Here is a 20,992-nt window from a genome sequence, read left to right on the forward strand (position 1 = left end):
TGGGGTGGACAATACTGAAATGCTGTTCATGTGGTGTTGGACTTTCCGGAATCCAGAGCAACTGCATCAACAAAGAGCCCTGGGTAGAGTCCCGTCCCTCTCAGAAGCTGCTGCCGCCGCCGCCGCCGCCGCCGCCTGGGGATGCAGAGAGGAGGGGGCTGCTGCTGCTGCTGACCCTCTGCAACACACCTGTTGGGTTGGTGTGAGGTGAGTGAGAAATCAGTGCAGACGTCCTCCTTAAAGCGTGTGCTGCTGCTGCTTATTCCCTCTCTGTGCGGCTCACTTCAACCACTGCAATTAACAGTCAGTCGTTACCGTCAAGGAAGATTTCATGCAAATTGTTTAATCATACAAATAAATACAATAATTTATGCGGTAATGATATTTATGCATCGATTATTCATATGTTGATGTAATTATAGTTACGAAAATATATTTACATGTATGTAAACTGATGCAATTATATGTGTGTGTTTTATATGTAACTGGTGGTTACATCATCATTTTAAAATCAGTTTTTACTTTCTTAGCAATACATTGCGCTTCTGAAACATCTTCCATCCAAAGAGCTTTACCAATATTAATACATTAAATTGATCAACATCCCTGAGAGGCAGGGAAAATATATTATACCCCTTGAAAAGTTACACACCATATAGTCTTAATGCAGTGCTCAGTGGTCTCTTTGTATGCTGATTAGGGGACTGATCCTGAGAAGAGCTGAGCACCCATAGCTGCCATTGACCTCAATCATTTACATTTTTGAAGTCAGTGGGAATTGTAGGTGGTCAGCACTTCTCAGGATCAGGATTTAGATTACCACAATAAGGATCCCCAAACTCCTTCACATCTCCTTGCACTACCCCTGCCCATTGTTAACTAAGGATGACTACAAAGCACAGCTGAAGGTAATCTAGAAAGCAAAAGGAGATGCTGTCCTGCATATCCTTACCAATGATCTGCACTACTCCAATCCCTGATCTCAATATTTTAAGGGTACTTATTAGCAAATTTGGATCCAGAGATTTTAATAAGAGTTGAATGCAGTTACATCAGAGGTGAATGGGGGCCCTATTTCTTTCATATTGGTTTTTCCAAAGGACATGTGATCATGGAATATCAGGGTTGGAAGGGACCTCAGGAGGTTATCTAGTCCAACCCCCTGCTCAAAGCAGGACCAATCCCCAAATTGCCCCCTCAAGGATTGAGCTCACAACCCTGGGTTTAGCAGGCCAATGCTCAAACCACAGAGCTAACCCTGCTGGCTCTCTCTCATGCTGTCTAGTTCAGTCCTCTTCTCACCATCACCACTCCAGTTATGACCTACAGTAGCTCCTCACTTAAAGTCATCCTGTTTAACATTGTTTCGTTGCTGATCAATTAGGGCACATAAAGTTGTGCAATGCTCCCTTACAACGTTGTTTGGCAGCTGCCTGCTTTGTCCACTGCTTGCAGAAAGAGCAGTCTGTTGGAGCTAGCTGATGGGGGCTTGGAACCAGGGTGGATCAGCAGCCCCCCTATCAGCTTGCCCCCCCGCCAAGTTCCCTGTGCGGCAGCCACCCAGCAGTTTATCCATTGCCAGGCAGTTCAGCTGTCCCTTCCCCCACTGCCATGTGCTGCTCCTGCCCTCTGCCCGGGAGCCTCCTGCTTGCTGTGTAAAGGGGTGGAGGGGAGAGAAGAGGGGTGCTAATGTCAGGGTGTCCCCCCCGCTCCTTTACCCCGTCCGGCCATCTCCACAGAGCAGCAGGGGACATGACAGGGCTCAGGACAGAGGGAGCTTGCTGACAGCAGCTGCTGTCTCAACTTGCTGATCAACTTAAAAAGGCAGTGTACTTAGAGTGGGGTCAGCGAACTTAAAGGGGCAATGCAGTCTCTCTCTCTCTCTCTCACACACACACACTGTGTGTGTCTCTGTCTCTTTCTGCATGCTGTCTCCCCTCCCTCCATTCTTGCTGCCTTGTAGAGTGTGAGGCTACATTAACAACAATGTGTTAGCCCTTGAGGGCTCAGCTGAGTGCAAGGTTCATCATTTAGCAATAAGGTATTCCCTGGGAAATAGCCCATCCTCTGACTTCACCACCTCAACCAAGCTACACAATCATCATATATATAATATAGTCTTTTGGCGAAAAATTTCCCTGGAACCTAACCCCTGCTATTTACATTAATTCTGATGGGGAAATTGGATTTGCTTAACATTGTTTCGCTTAAAGTAGCATTTTTCAGGAACATAACTACAACGTTAAGCGAGGAGTTACTGTACTTTATAGTAATGTTACATTCTGAGTACAGTAGAAATGTAAAGGAACTGAGTGCTAGTACTTTTGAACCGGAGAATCTCAGCACCATAATGGTACATTTTATTTTAAACACTTAAAACTTGTTGCAGACTTTGACTGTAACTCTGTTTGTACATTTTTGCAGTAAAAGAAGTGAGCATAAGAAACATCTACATTTTCTAGTGTAGTGAACTGTCACACACAACCAACCATGCCTGCAGAAGGAAAAACTGACATGGAGAGGATTGGCCTCTTCAGTGAAATGGAGTATGTTACCATTGGAGATAAATATGCCTCACACTATATGCGTAAGTATATTTCATTTTAGTAATAAAGATATTTCCAATAGCTGTCTAATCTGTCTTTCTACTGACTCACTGTTTTCTGTTAGTCCTTTTAGAGACATCTGGGGTTTTTAATAACCAAAAATCTCTCTGTCTGTGCTCAGTGTGGCATAATCATTTTTAGTAGAGGTCTGCTTAATATATCACAATAAATGCAAAAAGGGCATAAAAAAGGTAAATATTTTTCAGTTTAGCTGAGTTTTATGTATTAAGATTAATAAAAATATATATGCTGCATTTTGTTGTCCAAGTTACAGATAAAATATACTATTGAAATGACTGGTGTGTCTTTACCTACCAGCTGGTGGGGAGTAGGTGTCACCTCCAATGACTCATCCTCCTTCTCTGCCATAATTGTGGAGATTTCCAGGGGCTTCTTCTCATCACACCATGGGATGTAAGTGGTGGTAGGGTTCCAGGTGCTCCATGCAGAGACATTGCAAGTGACATTTTAGACCTTTGCGATAGTACATATTCTTTTGGCTTTTCATATTGGCATTCTTTCCCTTGGAAATGTCAACTCACAGATTGTGTAGCCCTCCAGCATTTGCACATCCCAAATGAGTGTAGCATTATTTTAAAATGTCCTTATGATTCAAATTTTAAATTAATACAGTTAAACCCTGTTATCTCGACGGCCTAGGGGTTTGCCAAAAGCCATCGAGATAACCAATGATCGAGATAAACCCCTATCCACCCCCCCACCCCCTCCCTGCCCCCTTACCGCGCTGCCTGCACGTGGCTGGATCCGGCAAAGCGGAGCCGGGCGGACGGGCAAGCGGAGCCGGCGGGCGGGCGGCAGGCGAAGCCGGGACCAGGTATGTGGGGCGGGGACGGGCAGGGACCAGGTATGCGGGCCGGGCGGGTGGGCGGGGACAGGCAGGGACCGGGTATGCGGGGGCGGGGAACCGGGGACCGGCGGGCGGGGAAGCGGAGCCGGCGGGCGGGCAGCAGGAGAAGCCGGGACCAGGTATGTGGGGCGGGGACGGGCGGGGACGGGCAGGGACCAGGTAGGGGGGACGGGCGGGGACGGGCAGGGACCAGGTATGCGGGCCGGGCGGGGACAGGCAGGGACCGGGTATGCGGGGCGGGGAAGCGGGGACCGGCGGGCGGGGAAGCGGAGCCGGCGGGCGGGCGGCAGGAGAAGCCGGGACCAGGTATGTGGGGCGGGGATGGGCAGGGACCAGGTATGCGGGCCGGGCGGGCGGGGACAGGCAGGGACCGGGTATGCGGGGGCGGGGGACCGGCGGGCGGGGAAGCGGAGCCGGCGGGCGGGCAGCAGGAGAAGCCGGGACCAGGTATGTGGGGCGGGGACGGGCGGGGACGGGCAGGGACCAGGTATGCGGGCCGGGCGGGGACAGGCAGGGACCGGGTATGCGGGGCGGGGAAGCGGGGACCGGCGGGCGGGGAAGCGGAGCCGGCGGGCGGGCGGCAGGAGAAGCCGGGACCAGGTATGTGGGGCGGGGACGGGCAGGGACCAGGTATGCGGGCCGGGCGGGCGGGCGGGGACAGGCAGGGACCGGGTATGCGGGGCGGGGAAGCGGGGACCGGCGGGCGGGGAAGCGGAGCCGGCGGGCGGGCGGCAGGAGAAGCCGGGACCAGGTATGTGGGGCGGGGACGGGCGGGGACGGGCAGGGACCAGGTATGCGGGCCGGGCGGGCGGGCGGGGACGGGCAGGGACCAGGTATGCGGGCCGGGCAGGCGGGCGGGGACAGGCAGGGACCGGGTATGCGGGGCGGGGAAGAGGGGACCGGCGGGCGGGGAAGCGGAGCCGGCGGGCGGGCGGCAGGAGAAGCCGGGACCAGGTATGTGGGGCGGGGACGGGCAGGGACCAGGTATGCGGGCCGGGCAGGCGGGCGGGGACAGGCAGGGACCGGGTATGCGGGGCGGGGAAGAGGGGACCGGCGGGCGGGGAAGCGGAGCCGGCGGGCGGGCGGCAGGAGAAGCCGGGACCAGGTATGTGGGGCGGGGACGGGCAGGGACCAGGTATGCGGGGCCAGGCGGGCGGGGACAGGCAGGGACCGGGTATACGGGGGCGGGCGGGGAAGCGGAGCCGGTCGGACGGGCGGGCGGCGAAGCGGGGAACCGCGGGGCTGGGGAGCCGGGGAGCCGGCGGCTGGGGACGCGGGAAGCGGGCGGCTGGGGAACCGCGCGGCTGGAGAGCCGGGGAGCCGGCGGCTGGGGACACGGTGGGTCGGGGACGGGCTCGAGATATTAGGGTTCGGCAAATCGACATAACGGATGAGAAACTCATAAGCCAAAGAGGGAGTCTGGCGGTTCCACTTGTAAACCGTCGACTTAACAGGATTGGCAAGTTAACCGAGGTCGACATAAATGGGTTCGACTGTAGCTGTGAGTTTTGAGAAGGGTAGATAAATTATGTAAAATTAGGTTAACAGGTGACCAATTAAAATGTATGAAACCCCTGAGACAAAGCAGGTAAAGTAGATTACTTTATAGGATATGTATAGCATTTAATTACTTCTTTGAAATGAACATTTTAAGAAATTTGAAACTGTTTCCCAATTGTGCTGAAAGAAAACAAAAAATGGGACACCAATTTTCTTTCAGTCAATATACAAATTATCTTCATTATTTTGAATATTCTGCTAAGAGACTCAACTGCAGAACAGCATTAATATGATGACTTAATCCAACAGCAAATCACTCCACAGTTTTTTGCTCCTCGGTTATCTTTGTTTACATTTGTAATGTTAAAACTGAACTGGCAATATGGAAAGCCTTATCTTCCCCTGACATGCTGATGCTGAGAGCAGGTAGTTTTTTCTGTGTGGCTGCTCCAACTGGCACTTCTGTTGTAAGATTATGTTTTCAGTACTTTACATTTAGTGGTAATCTTTAATTTCTTTGCTCATAGTTGACCAATGTACGTAGGAGATTTATTTATTTATTACTTAGGGCTGGATTCTTTCATCCTCACTCTTGTTCATTGGAACTACTCATGGCATTACTCTTGATGAGTAAGGATGACAGAGTTTGACCCTCAGTAAGAGTCAGTCTTTGTGAAGTGATGTTCATAGATTCCAAGACCAGAAGGGACAATGTGATTATCTTGTCTGACCTCCTGTATAACACAGGCCATAGAACTTCCCCAAAAATAATTGCTACATCTTTTAGCAAAGCATCCAAAATGGTCAGTGATGGAGAATCCATCATGACCCTTGATAAATTGTACCAGTGACTAATTATTCTCACTTAAAATATCATGCCTTATTTCCAGTCTGAATTTGTCTAGTTTCAACTTCCAGCCATTGCTAGATAACTTCTATACCTTCCTCTGCTAGATAATGCTAGATGTTAGTGCCGAATAGTTATGGCCTCCCTCCAAAAGGTACTAATTGCAATGGTATTTTTGTGTTATGGATGCATGCCACTACAAACTTGACTGAGTCAAACAATTCATTTTCCATATATTAAGTTACTGAATAGTTGCCATATAGTATCAGCAATCCGTCACTACCACATGTGACTTACAGGTGAAAGGTTCTGTATTGCATTACCAGTCTCTTTGAACCATCCATACTCAGTCTTCATTTTTAATTTCTAAATTTAAATTAAGAGAATCTGTAGAGTTAAGTGAATATTTACAATGCTTACTTGTTTTAAAGGCCCTTTCAATGAAGCTGCAAGCAAGAACAAACAGATGTTGCCTGGGGGTACCAAAATGCTGTCAGCTCTTCAGGCAGGTTACTTTGAGCCTCAGTTTGTGAGGGTTTTCGAAGGTGAAGCCTACTCAAACCCTGTGCAACTAAGGAGGCGATATAGACTGGTAGAGTCAAAGAAAAATGTGGGCAAAGCTTTCCTTCCAAGCAATGGAGTCAAACTGCCGTAAGTGTTGGGAAAGGCTTCCTTTTTGTGTGTGTATATGTGCTGCATTAAAAATAATTTGTCACAACTTTTTTTATAAAGTTAACTGTTAACCAGAGTACGGTATTGTTTTTATGAGAAGATATGTACAACATATGATAACGAAGCAGTGTTAAAACACAGTATTGCCATCGTCCATACACCTGATAACCAACATAAACTTAGAGAGAGAGAGAGACATTAAAGATCTCAAGCAGAATATTGTGTGAAGCTAAGAGTTCTGCATCCTGGGAAATGGGACTAACAGAATCCACTATCCTGAATTTCTCTATTTCCATTGCCAGAGTTCCATTACCTTGGATTTTTTATAATACCTGATCAGTCCACAGTGCTGGAGACAAATGGGCACTACCAGGATAAAAGTACCACCCATTGAAAACATCATGGGGTGACACCTCTGTGACTGAGTTGGTCAGAGGATATGGAGACATAAATAGCCTACAGTGTGTTTGACCTTTAGATGAAAATATTTATCTGTCTGAACAAAGATCCCATGTAGCGTCACATAATTACAGTTAAAGCAAGAGTTCATGTAACTGTTATTGGACTGAGAAATTTTCTTGCTTTTGGGGCTTTTTAATTAAAATACAGACAGGCAGGGGAAAAAGTCTGTTATATTTAAAGAAATGTAAGATGTCTAATCCATTTATTAAAACACAAGGATTGTCTTAAAGGGATATTAAAATCTATGGGCCTGACTCTGGCAGGTATTCACAACCAGGCATAATGTCCCCACTCTGTTCTGTGTCCTCAAATGTACACTTATTCTGTATACACTGTAATGCAGTGGTCCCCAACCTTTTCATCTGGCGGGCACCAGACAAAGGACCGTGGCGGCGGTGGAGCATCCGCCGAAATGCCGCCGAATTTCGGCGGCATTTCACTGGTGATGCCTCTCGATGACGTCACTTGTCGGCAGCAAGTGGCATCATCGAGAGGTGTCACCGCTGAAATGCTGCAGAAATTTGGGGGCATTTTGGCAGATGCTCCTCCGCCGGCCAAGACGCGGGCGCATTTAGATGCCCCCGCGGGTGCCATGGCGCCCGCGGGCACCACGTTAGGGACCCCTGCTGTAATGTATGTGTGTCCATAATTAAGGCTAAGATTCTGTCTCAGATATTTTTAGTAAAAGTCACAGACAGGTTACGGCCAATAAAGAAAAATTCACTGAAGCCTGTGACCTGTCTGTAACTTTTACTAAAAATATCCCTGACAAAATGGGGAGCTGGTATGGGGTCTCCACACCACCTGCAGAGGTTGGGCAGCTGCAGGGGCTGCTCCAAGCTCTGAGGGCCCCTGCTGCCCTCGGTGGCTCAGAGCTCCTGGGTGGCTTGGAGCTGTGGCCCCACTGCCTGCGGCAGCTTGGAGCTTGGGGGAGGGGCGGATCCTGGCACCTATGTTGGTCACGGGGGACGGACGGACACTGCCCACAGTGGCGGAGAGCTGCGGGGGGACCCCACTACCCAAGGCAGCCGGGAGCTCCGGGGAGAGGCGGGGGTTCCACTCTGTGGCTCCTAGCTGATAGGGCTGACTTCCACGACCTCCGTGAAAACATGGTAGCCTTATCCATAATATATAGGTGACTTTGCACCTCACACAGAGCCTACACCACTCTCTTCTTACTAGGAGTAGAGATAATCTTTGAGGGTGAGCTGTTTGCAGGGGATATTCAAAAGTCAAGGAATGCATACGGAATAATAGACAAACTATCATGTCTTTGCACTCTATACAACATTAATAATCTGAGGAGAGCACAAGGACACAGTTGGATTCTAAATAACCATGTTTACTAACTATATATAAAAATACAAAGCCTAGCTACATATATACACTGCTGCTTTGCCAATGATCTGGAGGCTTGTGCAGTATTCACTACACCGGCTATGTCTATGGCTATATCCAGTCATCTCTCTGTGGCTTGGGCTGCGAAGAGCTTGGAGAGTAACCTCTTTGTTTTTTTGAGGAGCTAGGATTGGCCATTTTCTGCCACATGCTCTAGAAATACCATGGGTGTATATGCTATTTTGTTGATGCATACTTATGCGCATAGGCAGACAGAATTTAGCCATATAAGTAGGGCTATAATTTCACTTGTCTGTAGTAGGATTTCCCCATTTTTCAAATGGAAGATTGCTAAAAAGTATCCCCAAGAAGTCAGAAGGTTTAGAGAGCAAAGGGGGCTTCTTCAACCAAGAATCATATGGGCTGAGACTCTGCTAATGGCTATGGGGTCTAGTGGGAGCAGTGTCCCTTACTTTCTTTTCCTGCACATTTCAGTATGCTTGAAAATCTGTTCATCATATACTTCGGTCATTTGTCATAAATATCCAGGAAGTGGCCTCTTTCATATACCATGGACTGCCTCACAATGAAGTAGAAGGCCCAGATCCTGATCTGTGTCCAAGCTGTGCTCTGCTATGTGTGCACAGAGGTGGTTTTAAGCCATCTTTATGTCCCATTCCTCCACTGAGTTCTGAGTCCATCCTGTCCCCAGTGCAAAGTAGATCAGCTCACACCATACCCCCTCCACTGGAGAGGTTGGAAATCAGGTGGTTCTAGGAGCCTGTACAGAGTCCTTCACTGACAGTTGAGCAGCCATAATGGGGATGTAGGAGCTGGTGTATATATGCCTGTGCTATCTTCGGTGGGCAGAAAATGGGTAGGCGAGTGCTATCCCACTATAGTTAAGGGAGACCCACTCACTCTCAGGGTACATCTATACTTACCGTCCGGGTCGGCGGCTAGAGTTCGACTTCTCGGAGTTCGATATATCGCGTCTAATCTAGACACGATATATCGAACTCCGAACGCGCTTCCGTCGACTCCGGAACTCCACCACCGCGAACGGCGGTGGCGGAGTCGACGGGGGAGCCGCGGACTTCGATCCCGCGGCGTCTGGACGGGTGAGTACTTCGAACTAAGGTAGTTCAAGTTCAGCTACGCTATTCGTGTAGCTGAACTTGCGTACCTTAGTTCGACCCCCCCCCCTTAGTGTAGACCAGGCCTCAGATACTTCTGTTACCTCTGCTATATTTTCTATAGAAACCAGTCAAACTACAACAACCCAGTAGGATTTAATTGCCATGCATACCTAGTCCCAAGCTCAAGTCCACTGAAGTCAGTGGAAGGTTGCCTGTGCTACCTTAATTTGGCCCTCTTGTACATAGGCATTAGGGTACAGTGTTTATATAATCACATTATTTTTCCACATGACCCCTGCCTCATTTAGTGCACGAGATGGACGTTGCTCACTTAAACCCAGAAAATGAGAAACACATAATTAGTGATTGTCTTTGAAAAGTTTGGTTTAAGTGACTTGCTTAGCATCACCCAGGAATGCTGTGGCAGAGATGGGTTAGAATCCAGTTCTTCTGGGCAGCATTCAGCTGTCTTAACCACAAGACCCTTCATTTCTTGCTTGCTATTCCTTGCCTCACTCACTACACAACTTCTGCAACAAATGAGATGGGGTCCTACAGACAATTGCATCCTTTATTACACAATTCAGGTTCATTCACAAAGCAGATCCATCTCTGTACTCAATCAGGCAGGGGTCCTATGTTAAAGATAATACGCAATCATATAATTAAAGACTGCACAAGGAAATGAATTAAAGATGCACAGGAAACCTTAATTCTGGCATTTCCTAACTTTTGAGTGCTTGACTTTGCAACCTTAATAATGTTCTTTTAGTATAGCATTTTTGTGAGCAATTTCCCAGGATTTTAAAAAAGCAAACTGCAAAAATAAAATTCCACCATGTGGCATAACATTGACCCAGGTGGTTCCTCAGCAGGCATGGAACCTTTAATTCCACCACACAGATCTCTGCCACTTGAGCTAGAGGGAGATAAGACAAACATTTTGTCAGTGGGTTTCGTGGGTATTTGCTGACAGCAGTGGAATCTTGGGTTTCATTCCAGGTTCTGGAAGGGAGTGTGCTCCAATAGGCACAGATGATTCTCTGCCTGTTTCTCTCAAGCTTGATCTCTTCCTCTCCATCCCATTGAACCTGTCCTAGTCCCAGTCCTGTCTCTTCCTCATCCCTGCCTCCTTGTCTCAGTCCCATGCTCCTTACCTTTCCAGCCCCAGTCTCCACGCTTGAGATTTCTCATCCCAGTCCTAGTCTCCCTGCCGAGACAGTTCTGCTCTTCTCTCAGTTGACTCTCCAAGTCCAAGTCTTCCTCCAGACTTCCAATCTCTCCCACTCCCAACACCTATTCAAAACTGCTTGCACAGCCAGTCCTAGTTCCACCACTCCCACCCCAACAACTTGTCCCCAGCAGGGCCATCTCTAGGGGGGTGCGAGCCTGGGACATAGGCACCCAGTTTCTGTCTGCTGGGGGGTGCTCCCCCGGCTCTGCCCAGGCCCCCCCCCACTCACCCCTTCCCCCAAGGCACCATTCTGCCTCTTCCCCACCCAGTTCCGCCCCCTCCCCTGAGCATGCTGTGCCCTCGCTCCTCTCCCCTCCACACCCAGCGCCGAGTCCAGATGCCACAAAACAGCTAATCAGCAGTAGGCGCTGGGAGGGAGGGGGAGGCACTGATCGGTGGGGCCAGCTGGCAGGCAGGAGTCACTGGGGGCAGGGGGAGGTTGGTGGGGGGCTCCACCTTGCCCCCTGCCCGTCGACTCCTGCCTCACCTCCCCACCCACCTCAGGAAGCGCGGGGCCCTCCAAAGCGCAGGGCTTAGGGCAGTCACCCTGATTTGCCATACCCTAGGGATGGCTCTGGTCCCCAGTTTCCTTGCCCAGTCAGGCCCAGTCCCCACCACACCCAGCTCCTCATCTGATTTGGTCTCTCTTCTTCCCCCTCCCCCTAGCTCCCTGTCCCAGTCTCCTTCCCTGGGCTCTTCATCCAGTCTTAGTCTCCCCCCACATTCCCTCCCTGTCTGCTTGTCTTATCCTCTCTACCCAGCCAGTCCCAGTTCCTCTCTCCCCCCCAATTCCTCATCTCATTTCAGTGTTCCCCACTCCCCAGCCAACTGGCTTCGTTTTCTTCCTCCGTTTCCCTTACTAGCTTCCAGTCACAGCCTCTACTTCCCCACTAGCTCCCAGTCTTCTTGCCCAAGCATTTCCTGTGCCCCCAGTTCCCAGTCCCATTCTCCTTGCACAACCAGTCCCAGTCTCTCCCTCCAACTCCCTGTCACTGTTTCTCCCCCCCACTTCCAGTCTCACCAATGTTCTTGCTCTAATCTAGTCATCCCCATCCCTCCTGGCCTGGATTTTCTCCTCCGTGCATTAGAATTAGATATGTTCCCCCACCATGTCTGGGTGCCAGCAGGGGGGGTGATCAAGAGCTGAGGAGAGACTGCCTACTGCTCTCAGCTGCAGTACCCAGCCCCACCCCAGCCCCGAGCAACTGGGAGCAGCTGTTACAGGGGAAGTCTTTCTGAATCCCTGTAGTTCTGGGCTAGAGCATGCTCAACTGCTCTGTGAGGATGGTGCATGTGCAGTCCAGAAAGCACTAGGAGCTGTAAAAGGCCGAGTACGCCCAGGGAGGATGGAATCTTTGGAGATTTTACCTGTTGATCTTTAGCTAATCTCTACCGAGCATTTGCAAACTGTAGTTTTTTTTAAAGGTTTATAATTGACCAAATTCAATTCTTTTTTTATGGGGACAACCAAATGTCCATTCCTGACACAAAAGCCATCCTTTGCCAGATTTCAAGTCTCTGCTCTAAAGCAGTGGTTCTCAACCTTTCAGGAAGCCGATTTGTCTTGCATACCCAAGTTTCACCTCACTTATAAATTACTTACAAAATGCCCCTCTGCCATGTTGTCAGAGTCTACCCTCACTTGAAACTGGGCGGTTTCAAAGTGAGGACCCGCATGTATTCCCCCACCCTAAAATCTTAGGGTAGGTCTCCCCTTCGGCTGCCACCACCCGGTCAATTCCGTGGGCCGGGACACCCCTGTTTCCCCCCTTGGGAACACAGATCAATTCACAGAGGAGGAACCTCCCCCCTCTCTCCAACCTGCTCTGAAGACAGAGATGCCTGGATTCAAACGCCTTGAATCTCTACACACAGGGAAGCAGCCCACTTCCCCCTCCCCTTCCCCTGAATTTCCCCAAGGGAAGGAATTAACCAAGTCCAAAGAAAAGAAAAGAATTTATTAAAGAATAAAAAGAAAATACAGAATCTCTATGAGCCCAAGCTGGACACTCATAGGGTATAACCTTATCAATCTCTGGAGAGAATCCCCTCTCCCCCTTTTCTCAGTAAAAGCAATATCAGCAAACAGGAATAAAGCATTTCCTTTAGCAAACACACAATTGCAAATATAGAAATCAAATCATAAGACTAATTCGCCTTTCTAATTAATACTCACTATTAATTAGTAGAAACTACTCCAGGAGAACTTGGAGACATGACTGTCTTCTGTTAGATCCAAAAACAGTTCTCCCCAAGACAAAGGCTTCCCTCCACAGAGATTTGAAAAAATCTTATCTCTGATTGGTCCTCTGGTCAGGTGGTCACCAGGTACTACATGTTAACCCTTTACAGGTAAAAGAGACCTTAACCCTTAACTATCTGTTTATGACACGCCCCCCAAATCGCCAACAGTGGGAACTACTGGTGGTGATTTCATTCTAGAACTTTAAAATAAACAGATTAACAAAACACATGCACAATTACATATACTACTAAGTATGTAACAACAAGATATTTGACATTGAAGAACACTTTGTATGCATTTGAGCGGACATACTTGGCAACGTCCTTGCCCATCCTTCCAGTGGAAGGACTTTTCCAACCTGTCTTTGGTTTGTTGACCCCAGAATGCCCACTGGGATGTCAGGGCCCAAGCTTAAGAGCTTGTCCCAGTACTTAGTTGGAACTACCAACTGTCTTTGAGGATGCTGGCCTTCCTGGTGTCCACCAGAAAGAATGTTCTTATATAAAAGTCCTTGTTTTACAACAAACTGGAATTGGGTAGAAGAGCTGAGAGGCGGTGGGTTGCTGCGTGCCGCCGCCCAAGCTTTTTTAAGGCTGTCATCGGCTTACTGCTCAGTCTGGAACTGTTCCCTTGAGGCGGGAGACACCAGTTCCTCTGGGAGCGATGTAGGTGATGAGGTTGTTTTCATTGACTGTGGACCGCTCTCCGCTGGTGCACAAGGTGATATTTCAGGCTCTGGCTGAGCCTCTTGGGTAGAGTTGTGTGCTGCTTGTGCCAGTTTAGGCCCGTTGGCGCCCCCTGGCGGTGGAGTTGCAAGCGCTGGCGTCAGTGCTGGCGCTGGATTTGCCGCTGGTTGCTTTTACAGTTCCGGTCCTGGGACTGGATGTACTATGGCTGCTGTAGTTGTTGGCATGGGATCCGGTTCCACCACCTCTGTCTGGGTCTCTGGTAACACAGACAGGGTCCTGGTGGATGGCTTAGGAACAGGGATGGGAGTGCCTGCTTGTTTGGCCTGGCCGCGGGTGACCACTCCCCCCCTCTTGGCCAGCTGCACATGGTTGGCCAAGTCTTCCCCCAGTAGCATGGGGATGGAATAATTGTTATAGACAGCAAAAGTCCACTTTCCTGACCAGTCCTTGTACTGGTCTTCAGGGATGCTGTACCCATGGCAGGTCCTTTTAACCTTTTTGAAGAAGGCCTTAGTGTCCTCACCTGCCATGTAGGTGGGAAATTTCTTGGGATGGGGAACAGTGCCTTCTGGTGCTGGCCACACCCCTCTGCAGTTAGTGAATTTTATGTGTGGCTTGCTGGTGTTGCTTTTTGGTGCTGGCCACACCCCTCTGCAGTCAGTGAATTTTATGTGTGGCTTGCTGGTGTTGCTTTTTGGTGCTGGCCACACCCCTTTGCAGTCAGGGAATTGGTTTCCCCAATTCCTAACCCTCTCTATTCCCGAGAGACTGAATAGAAAAGAAACAAAACCTTTTCATTTGCAAATGTGTAGTTGCTGTTTGCTGATATACTGAGAAAACAAAAAAAAACTGGTTTGTCCTGTTTCTAGCACTTGCTAAGTACCTCACAGTGGGGGTCCTTTCTAACAAGCCTCCTAGAAAAACTTGCACCTCTTTCCTAGCTGTTTTTAAGCAGACAGAAAGAAAAAAAGGAGAAAAAAGAAAAGAAGAAGGAAAAAAATCCTTTTCTAACACAGCCTGTTAGAAACCTTATGCCTCAGCTAAACCCAGCTGAAAATCTGTTTCCAAAAAAACAATCTTCCTAATAAGCCCAGCTGACCGGCTGGTGCTACTTAGTACCTGCAGAAAAGTGTAGTAAATCCTCTCAGAGATTTGTATTCCCTGGCTCCAGAGGATTTGAAAAGACACAGGGAAAAAAAAATCTGGCTGGAGGGTTTCTGTCTCCCCCCCCCAAACCTGTTTTCCCTGTTGGATGGGAATGTACTTTGTCGAGCACTTCCCCCCACCTTAGGAATCCTGAGTGATACCTGATATCACAAAGGAAGGACACACCTCTAGGGAAGAGTTTTTCCTCAGCATAGCCAGCAGAGAAAAAAACTCCTCCTAACCCTGAAAACTGCTTGAAACTTGCCTTTTCCTCAAGCTGCCTGTCCAAGCAACAAGAACGAAAATATGCTTCCAACAAAGCCTGCTGGAAAACTAAATTGCCTCCAGCCAACCTGGCTGAAACTGTAAACTGCCTCTGCTCTGAGTTGCTGTACCCAGCAGCCCAGCTGAAAGGCTGCTGCTAACAATACCCCTGAGAAAAATCTGGTCTATTCCTCAGGGATTTGTGTTCTCCTGTCTTCTGATCCTTTCAAAAGACACAGGGAGAAAAAAAAACCTGGCTGGAGGGTTTCTGTCTCCCCCCCCCAAACCTGTTTTTCCTGTTGGATGGGAATGAACTTTGGCGAGCCCTTCCCCCCACCTCAGGAATCCTGAGTGGTACCTCGTATCACAATGGACGCAAGTAGCGCTCCACAGGAGGCTTTGTAACAGAAAGCCCTGCAAAAAACTGAAAATACTTTTAACCCTGAAACTGCCTCAGAGTGCCTCTGGTAGAAAAGCCTTGCCTCTCTCTCTGGGTCCGAAACACCACTGCCACCATGTCAGAGTCTACCCTCACTTGAAACTGGGCGGTTTCAAAGTGAGGACCCGCATGTATTCCCCCACCCTAAAATCTTAGGGTAGGTCTCCCCTTCGGCTGCCACCACCCGGTCAATTCCGTGGGCCGGGACACCCCTGTTTCCCCCCTTGGGAACACAGATCAATTCACAGAGGAGGAACCTCCCCCCCTCCCCCCTCTCTCCAACCTGCTCTGAAGACAGAGATGCCTGGATTCAAACGCCTTGAATCTCTACACACAGGGAAGCAGCCCACTTCCCCCTCCCCTTCCCCTGAATTTCCCCAAGGGAAGGAATTAACCAAGTCCAAAGAAAAGAAAAGAATTTATTAAAGAATAAAAAGAAAATACAGAATCTCTATGAGCCCAAGCTGGACACTCATAGGGTATAACCTTATCAATCTCTGGAGAGAATCCCCTCTCCCCCTTTTCTCAGTAAAAGCAATATCAGCAAACAGGAATAAAGCATTTCCTTTAGCAAACACACAATTGCAAATATAGAAATCAAATCATAAGACTAATTCGCCTTTCTAATTAATACTCACTATTAATTAGTAGAAACTACTCCAGGAGAACTTGGAGACATGACTGTCTTCTGTTAGATCCAAAAACAGTTCTCCCCAAGACAAAGGCTTCCCTCCACAGAGATTTGAAAAAATCTTATCTCTGATTGGTCCTCTGGTCAGGTGGTCACCAGGTACTACATGTTAACCCTTTACAGGTAAAAGAGACCTTAACCCTTAACTATCTGTTTATGACACATGTATATTGGCCAAACTGTACAGTCCCTACGTAAAAGAATAAATGGACACAAATTGGATATCAGGAATGGTAACATACAAAAGCCAGTAGGAGAACACTTCAATCTTCCTGGACATTCAATAACAGATTTAAAAGTAGCCATTCTTCAACAAAAAACACTTCAGAAACAGACTTCAAAGAGAAACAGCAAACTAAAATTAATTTGCAAATTTAACACCATTAATTTTGGCTTGAATGGGGACTGGGAGTGGCTGGCGTACTACAAAAGCAATTTTCCTTCTTTTGGTATTGATACCGCCTCATCTATTATTGGGAGTGGACTACATCCACCCTGATCAAATTGGCACTGTCAACACTGGTTCTCCACTTGTGAGGTAACTCCCTTCTCTTCATGTGTCATTATATAATGCCTGCATCTGTAATTTTCTCTCCATGCATCAGAAGAAGTGGTTTTTTACCTACGAAAGCTTATGCCCAAATAAATCTGTTAGTCTTTAAGGTGCCACCGGACTCCTTGTTGTTTTTATAAAAATACAAAAGAGTCACAGCACATTATTACTGAAAAATTGCTTACTTTCTCATTTTTACCATATAATTATAAAATAAATAATAACTCCAATTTTGAGAAACACTGATATAGTATATAAAGCAGGATAAGCAAATAATTGTCCGTATTAAATTCTAGTTTGTACTGACTTCTTTTCATGTAGGCTGTTGTAAAACTAGGCTAATATCTAGATGAATTGATGTACCCCTACTTCCAGGGGTATGCATATCCCTGGTTGAGAACCACTGCTCTAAAGCATGGGGGCACCAGAGCATTTCAAAGAAAAGGTAGCCAGACTTTTTTACTATGGGCAAAACAACTCTCCTCCCGCCCCCAATTTAAAATTAATTTGTTTTGAAGTATTTTTAAAGAAATTGTAGTTAGGAAAATGAGCTATTTATCAAAACAATTTATCTTTCTTTAGCCTCATTCTCCAAATGACTCAACCATTTTGGCTGAAATGGTACAGGAAAAAAATCAGCTTCAAACAGACACTCAACATGGAAAATGTCATTCTGAATGTTTAAAGTTTGGCAAAGATAGAAATATCTGAAAATGGGTCTTATAATTGTAGTTACAAAAATGAGCTATTTATCACGTTTTTAAAGTTCTTCCAACTTTTGTTTTCTATAACAGCAAAATCTCAAATTTGTTTGCCATTGCCTTTGATAATGAGCAGTGCCTTTTACTAATTTGGGGGGCACTGATGGAAGTTTTTCTGTATTAAGATTTGTTTTCATATGCTTACATGGTTGATGTGGGGTGTTATAAAATATGTGTCAGTGCCTGCATGCTCTTTGATAAAATGCATATTGGGGACATGAATAGTTGAAGCTAATCCCTGGCAGAGATCCTAAGCCCCGCATCAGGAAATTCCTCTGAAGACCCTAGCTACCTGGTCCTGAGAGTACCTCTTCATTCTTAAAAAATGTTGGAAAAACATACAGTAGGAAATTCAATACAAAAATATTGGTAAAATATAGTTAAGGTTGTAAATACCTAAAAATACCCTTAATATAAGGTTGACATAAAAACAACAACAGTGAAAAGCAGGTACACGTTAAGAGAAAATTTAAAGCAAACAAACCAAAAGCCAAACATTGACGAGTTTGGACATGCACAACTAAGGTGCCCCAAAACTTTAACTCTGTCCCCTCTACTCCTATTGTGTGCCTCTACCACACTGTGCATAGGATCCGAAGAAGTGGGCTGAAGCCCAGGAAAGCATATGCTCAAATACATTTGTTAGTCTCTAAGGTGCCACAAGTACTCCTGTTCTTTTTGAGGATCATTGTTGTACATGTGGAATAAACAGAACCTCAAGTTTTATATGTTTAGTCCAAAAATGTTAGTTGCTTGTTTTTCAATTAATATCATTCAGAATTTTGAATCTGTATAGCACTGAATGGGTACTAATTATTAATTTATTATTATTAACAATAATTATTCTATTATGTGTTTATTTTATATTTCAGATGTGGAATGGGTACTTATTATGGAACTATAGGTGGTCCATATCCATTCTTCAGTGCACAACTAAGAGGGAAAACAGCATATGCTCCTCCTGGAAAGAACCTTTACACAAGTCCTGGAAAGAAAGGAACTGGATATGGGTAAAACATTCAGTATCATTTCCTGAATAGTATTTCATCAAATGCTGAACTTTGAGGTCACCATTATTAATTTTCTTTACACAGATATCCAAATCTTACCATAGGCAAACAGTATCCACACTCAAGTGATGTGTATGAAAGCGGAAAAATGAATGCAAAGGTAAAATTATTCAGTAACTTTATTTAATCACTATTTGCAAACAGTTTACCTTTCCTGTAGTTTTTCTTTTAGCCTAAAGCAACCAGTATTTATTTATTTACCAACTGGACTGCAGATAAATTGCCTTTTTTTGTTAAATATATTATTCCTTTCCCTCTTACTCACCCAGCACAGAGTCCTATTTCTTAGGCTGTGCAGTGGGCTAAGGATTTGACCCAAAGTATTGAATTGAGAGAGAGAGAAACCCAAATTAATTATTATTAATTATTATGTATTTATTTGTTTGTTTGTTTTTATTTGTATTGTGGTAGCTCCTAAGAACCCCAGTCATGGACTGGGACTCTATTTTATTAGAGGTTGTACAAACATAGAGCATATCATCTGTATTTCACTTTATAACTTAGTAAATATGAGAAGGCTGCTCTATTTATGTGTGTCAGTCTCACTAATACTGTATATTTTTAATCATATATGGGGAACAATGATAGCTGAAAGAGGGCTTTTTTGCCATAGGAATAAGTATTTTGAGCTTTATATTTTTACCACAAACTAATATCTGTTTGGAGTTAAATTGAGATTTTGAGGGGGAAAATACAGTAAAAGCTGTTTTGTCTGGCATATTGGGGGAATTGGGGTGCTGGTAAGTGAAAAATGCCAGTTAATTAAGAGGGAGGGAGTTTGGGTGTGGGAGGGGGCTCAGGGCAGCAGGTTGGGGCACGGGAGGGGTTTCGGGTGCCAGATCCAGGGGGTGCTCACCTCAGGTGGCTCCCTGTCCTAGCCACTCTGAGGCAAATGTGCAGCAGGCGGCTCAGTGCTCTGCCTCCACCTGCAGACACCCCTCCGCATAGCTCCCATTGGCCGCAGTTCACAGCCAATGGGAGCTGTGGAACTAGTGCCCAGGGCAGGATGGGGGCAGCATGCAGAGTTGCCTGCTGCGCCTCCGCCTAGGAGCAGCCGGGACAGGTCACCGCTTGTGAGGAGCCACCCAAGGTGAACAGCCCCCAGATCCAGCACCCTGCACCCCCAAACCCTTTCCACACCCAAACTCCCTCAGAGCTCACGCTTCACACCCCCTCTCATGCCCCAACTCACTGTCAGCCCTGTGCCAACCAAACTATAAACCAGAATTTCAGTAAAGATCAGAAATGCCAGTTTATAGAGCTTTCCGGTTGGTGAAATGCCAGATAAAATAGCTTTTACAATACATATATTAAAAGTTTCAGCATCAGGATTGGGGTTTTGTTTGCTACTAGTTCACATTTGGGTTAGAAAAGGTTAATTTTTTATTAGTTTGAATGACCCAACTTGCAAATTTTTTTGGTAGTTTGGGCCCAAGTTGCAAAATTCAGATCCAGAACTGAACTCTGTGAAGTCTGAGGGTGTTTCGATTTAGGGTTTGTTTGGAGCTCATCTCTGATTAGAAGCATGTAACATAATACAAGTGTGACCACAAATAGGGGAGGAATGATCCAGAATGACTAAGGGCTTGTCTACACTACCGCTTAAGTCGATGTAACTTACGTCGTTCAGGGGTGTGAAAAAACCACCCCCCTCACTGACATAAGTGACATCGACATCGGCTATGTTGATGGGAGACACTCTCTCACCGACATAGCTTCCACCTCTCGTTGAGGTGGAATAATTACATCGATGGGGGAGTGCTCTCCTGTTGATGAAGCACATCTTCACCAGATGCAGCTGCACCGATACAGCACAGTAGTGAAGACAAGACCTAACACAGTCACCACACTATGGTGGACTCCAGACAAGTTCTCTGCTCAGCTCTTCAAATAAAACACAAAAGAGAAGTATCAGACACTGAATGGACTTAGAGAATGAAGTATCCTCTTGGCTTTAGAGGTGGTTGGTCTCTACAAGTCAACCCGTAGCCAGTCATTGTGGTGAAGCTGGAGGATAAATAAAGGACCTAATTCTCCTGGATTGTCAATCTGGCACATTTTGCAAGCTCTAAATTTAAATTAAAAAAAGGTGTACCACCAATTGTATAACTCCCCAAATCCTGCCTTCTCCTCATGCAGTAGAACCACGTTGTTTTGGTTGCCACAGGTACCTCTGTCCTCCGGAGTAGGGCAACATTTGTTTCTTATTCATTAAGCAGTGAAAAGTTGCTCCCCATCATTAGCATGAATTAGCAAGGTTGTACTGTATTTGTAATGTTAAAGTCCATACATGTACCATGTGTCCATTAATAAATTTGAGATCTTAAAGAGTTTTTAAATTTACTTATTTTAAGAAGTCCTTAAATTCTTCAAGAGTGTCATAGTTTCCTAGCATTTGTTATGCTCAATGGATTGTTTTGTTATGCATTATGTAGTGCCTAATGTATATGTGGAAGCCAGAATTAATA

The 20,992-nt window shown here is 46.6% G+C and overlaps 1 protein-coding gene across 1 annotated transcript in view; it reads left to right on the forward strand.

Annotated features, from left to right (window-relative positions):
- The first annotated feature begins 43 nt into the window (after window positions 1-43).
- C5H4orf47 (chromosome 5 C4orf47 homolog) overlaps window positions 44-20,992 on the forward strand; it is a 28,820-nt gene continuing 7,871 nt past the window's right edge. Inside the window, exons 1-5 of the mRNA XM_045017995.1 lie at window positions 44-207; window positions 2,425-2,587; window positions 6,253-6,472; window positions 18,327-18,464; window positions 18,549-18,624. Coding sequence (XP_044873930.1) covers window positions 2,491-2,587; window positions 6,253-6,472; window positions 18,327-18,464; window positions 18,549-18,624 — 531 coding nt within the window. The 5' untranslated portion in view covers window positions 44-207; window positions 2,425-2,490. The remainder of the gene's footprint in view (window positions 208-2,424; window positions 2,588-6,252; window positions 6,473-18,326; window positions 18,465-18,548; window positions 18,625-20,992) is intronic.

The sequence above is a fragment of the Mauremys mutica genome, chromosome 5 (assembly GCF_020497125.1).
Source record: "Mauremys mutica isolate MM-2020 ecotype Southern chromosome 5, ASM2049712v1, whole genome shotgun sequence".
Taxonomy (NCBI): Eukaryota; Metazoa; Chordata; order Testudines; family Geoemydidae; genus Mauremys; species Mauremys mutica.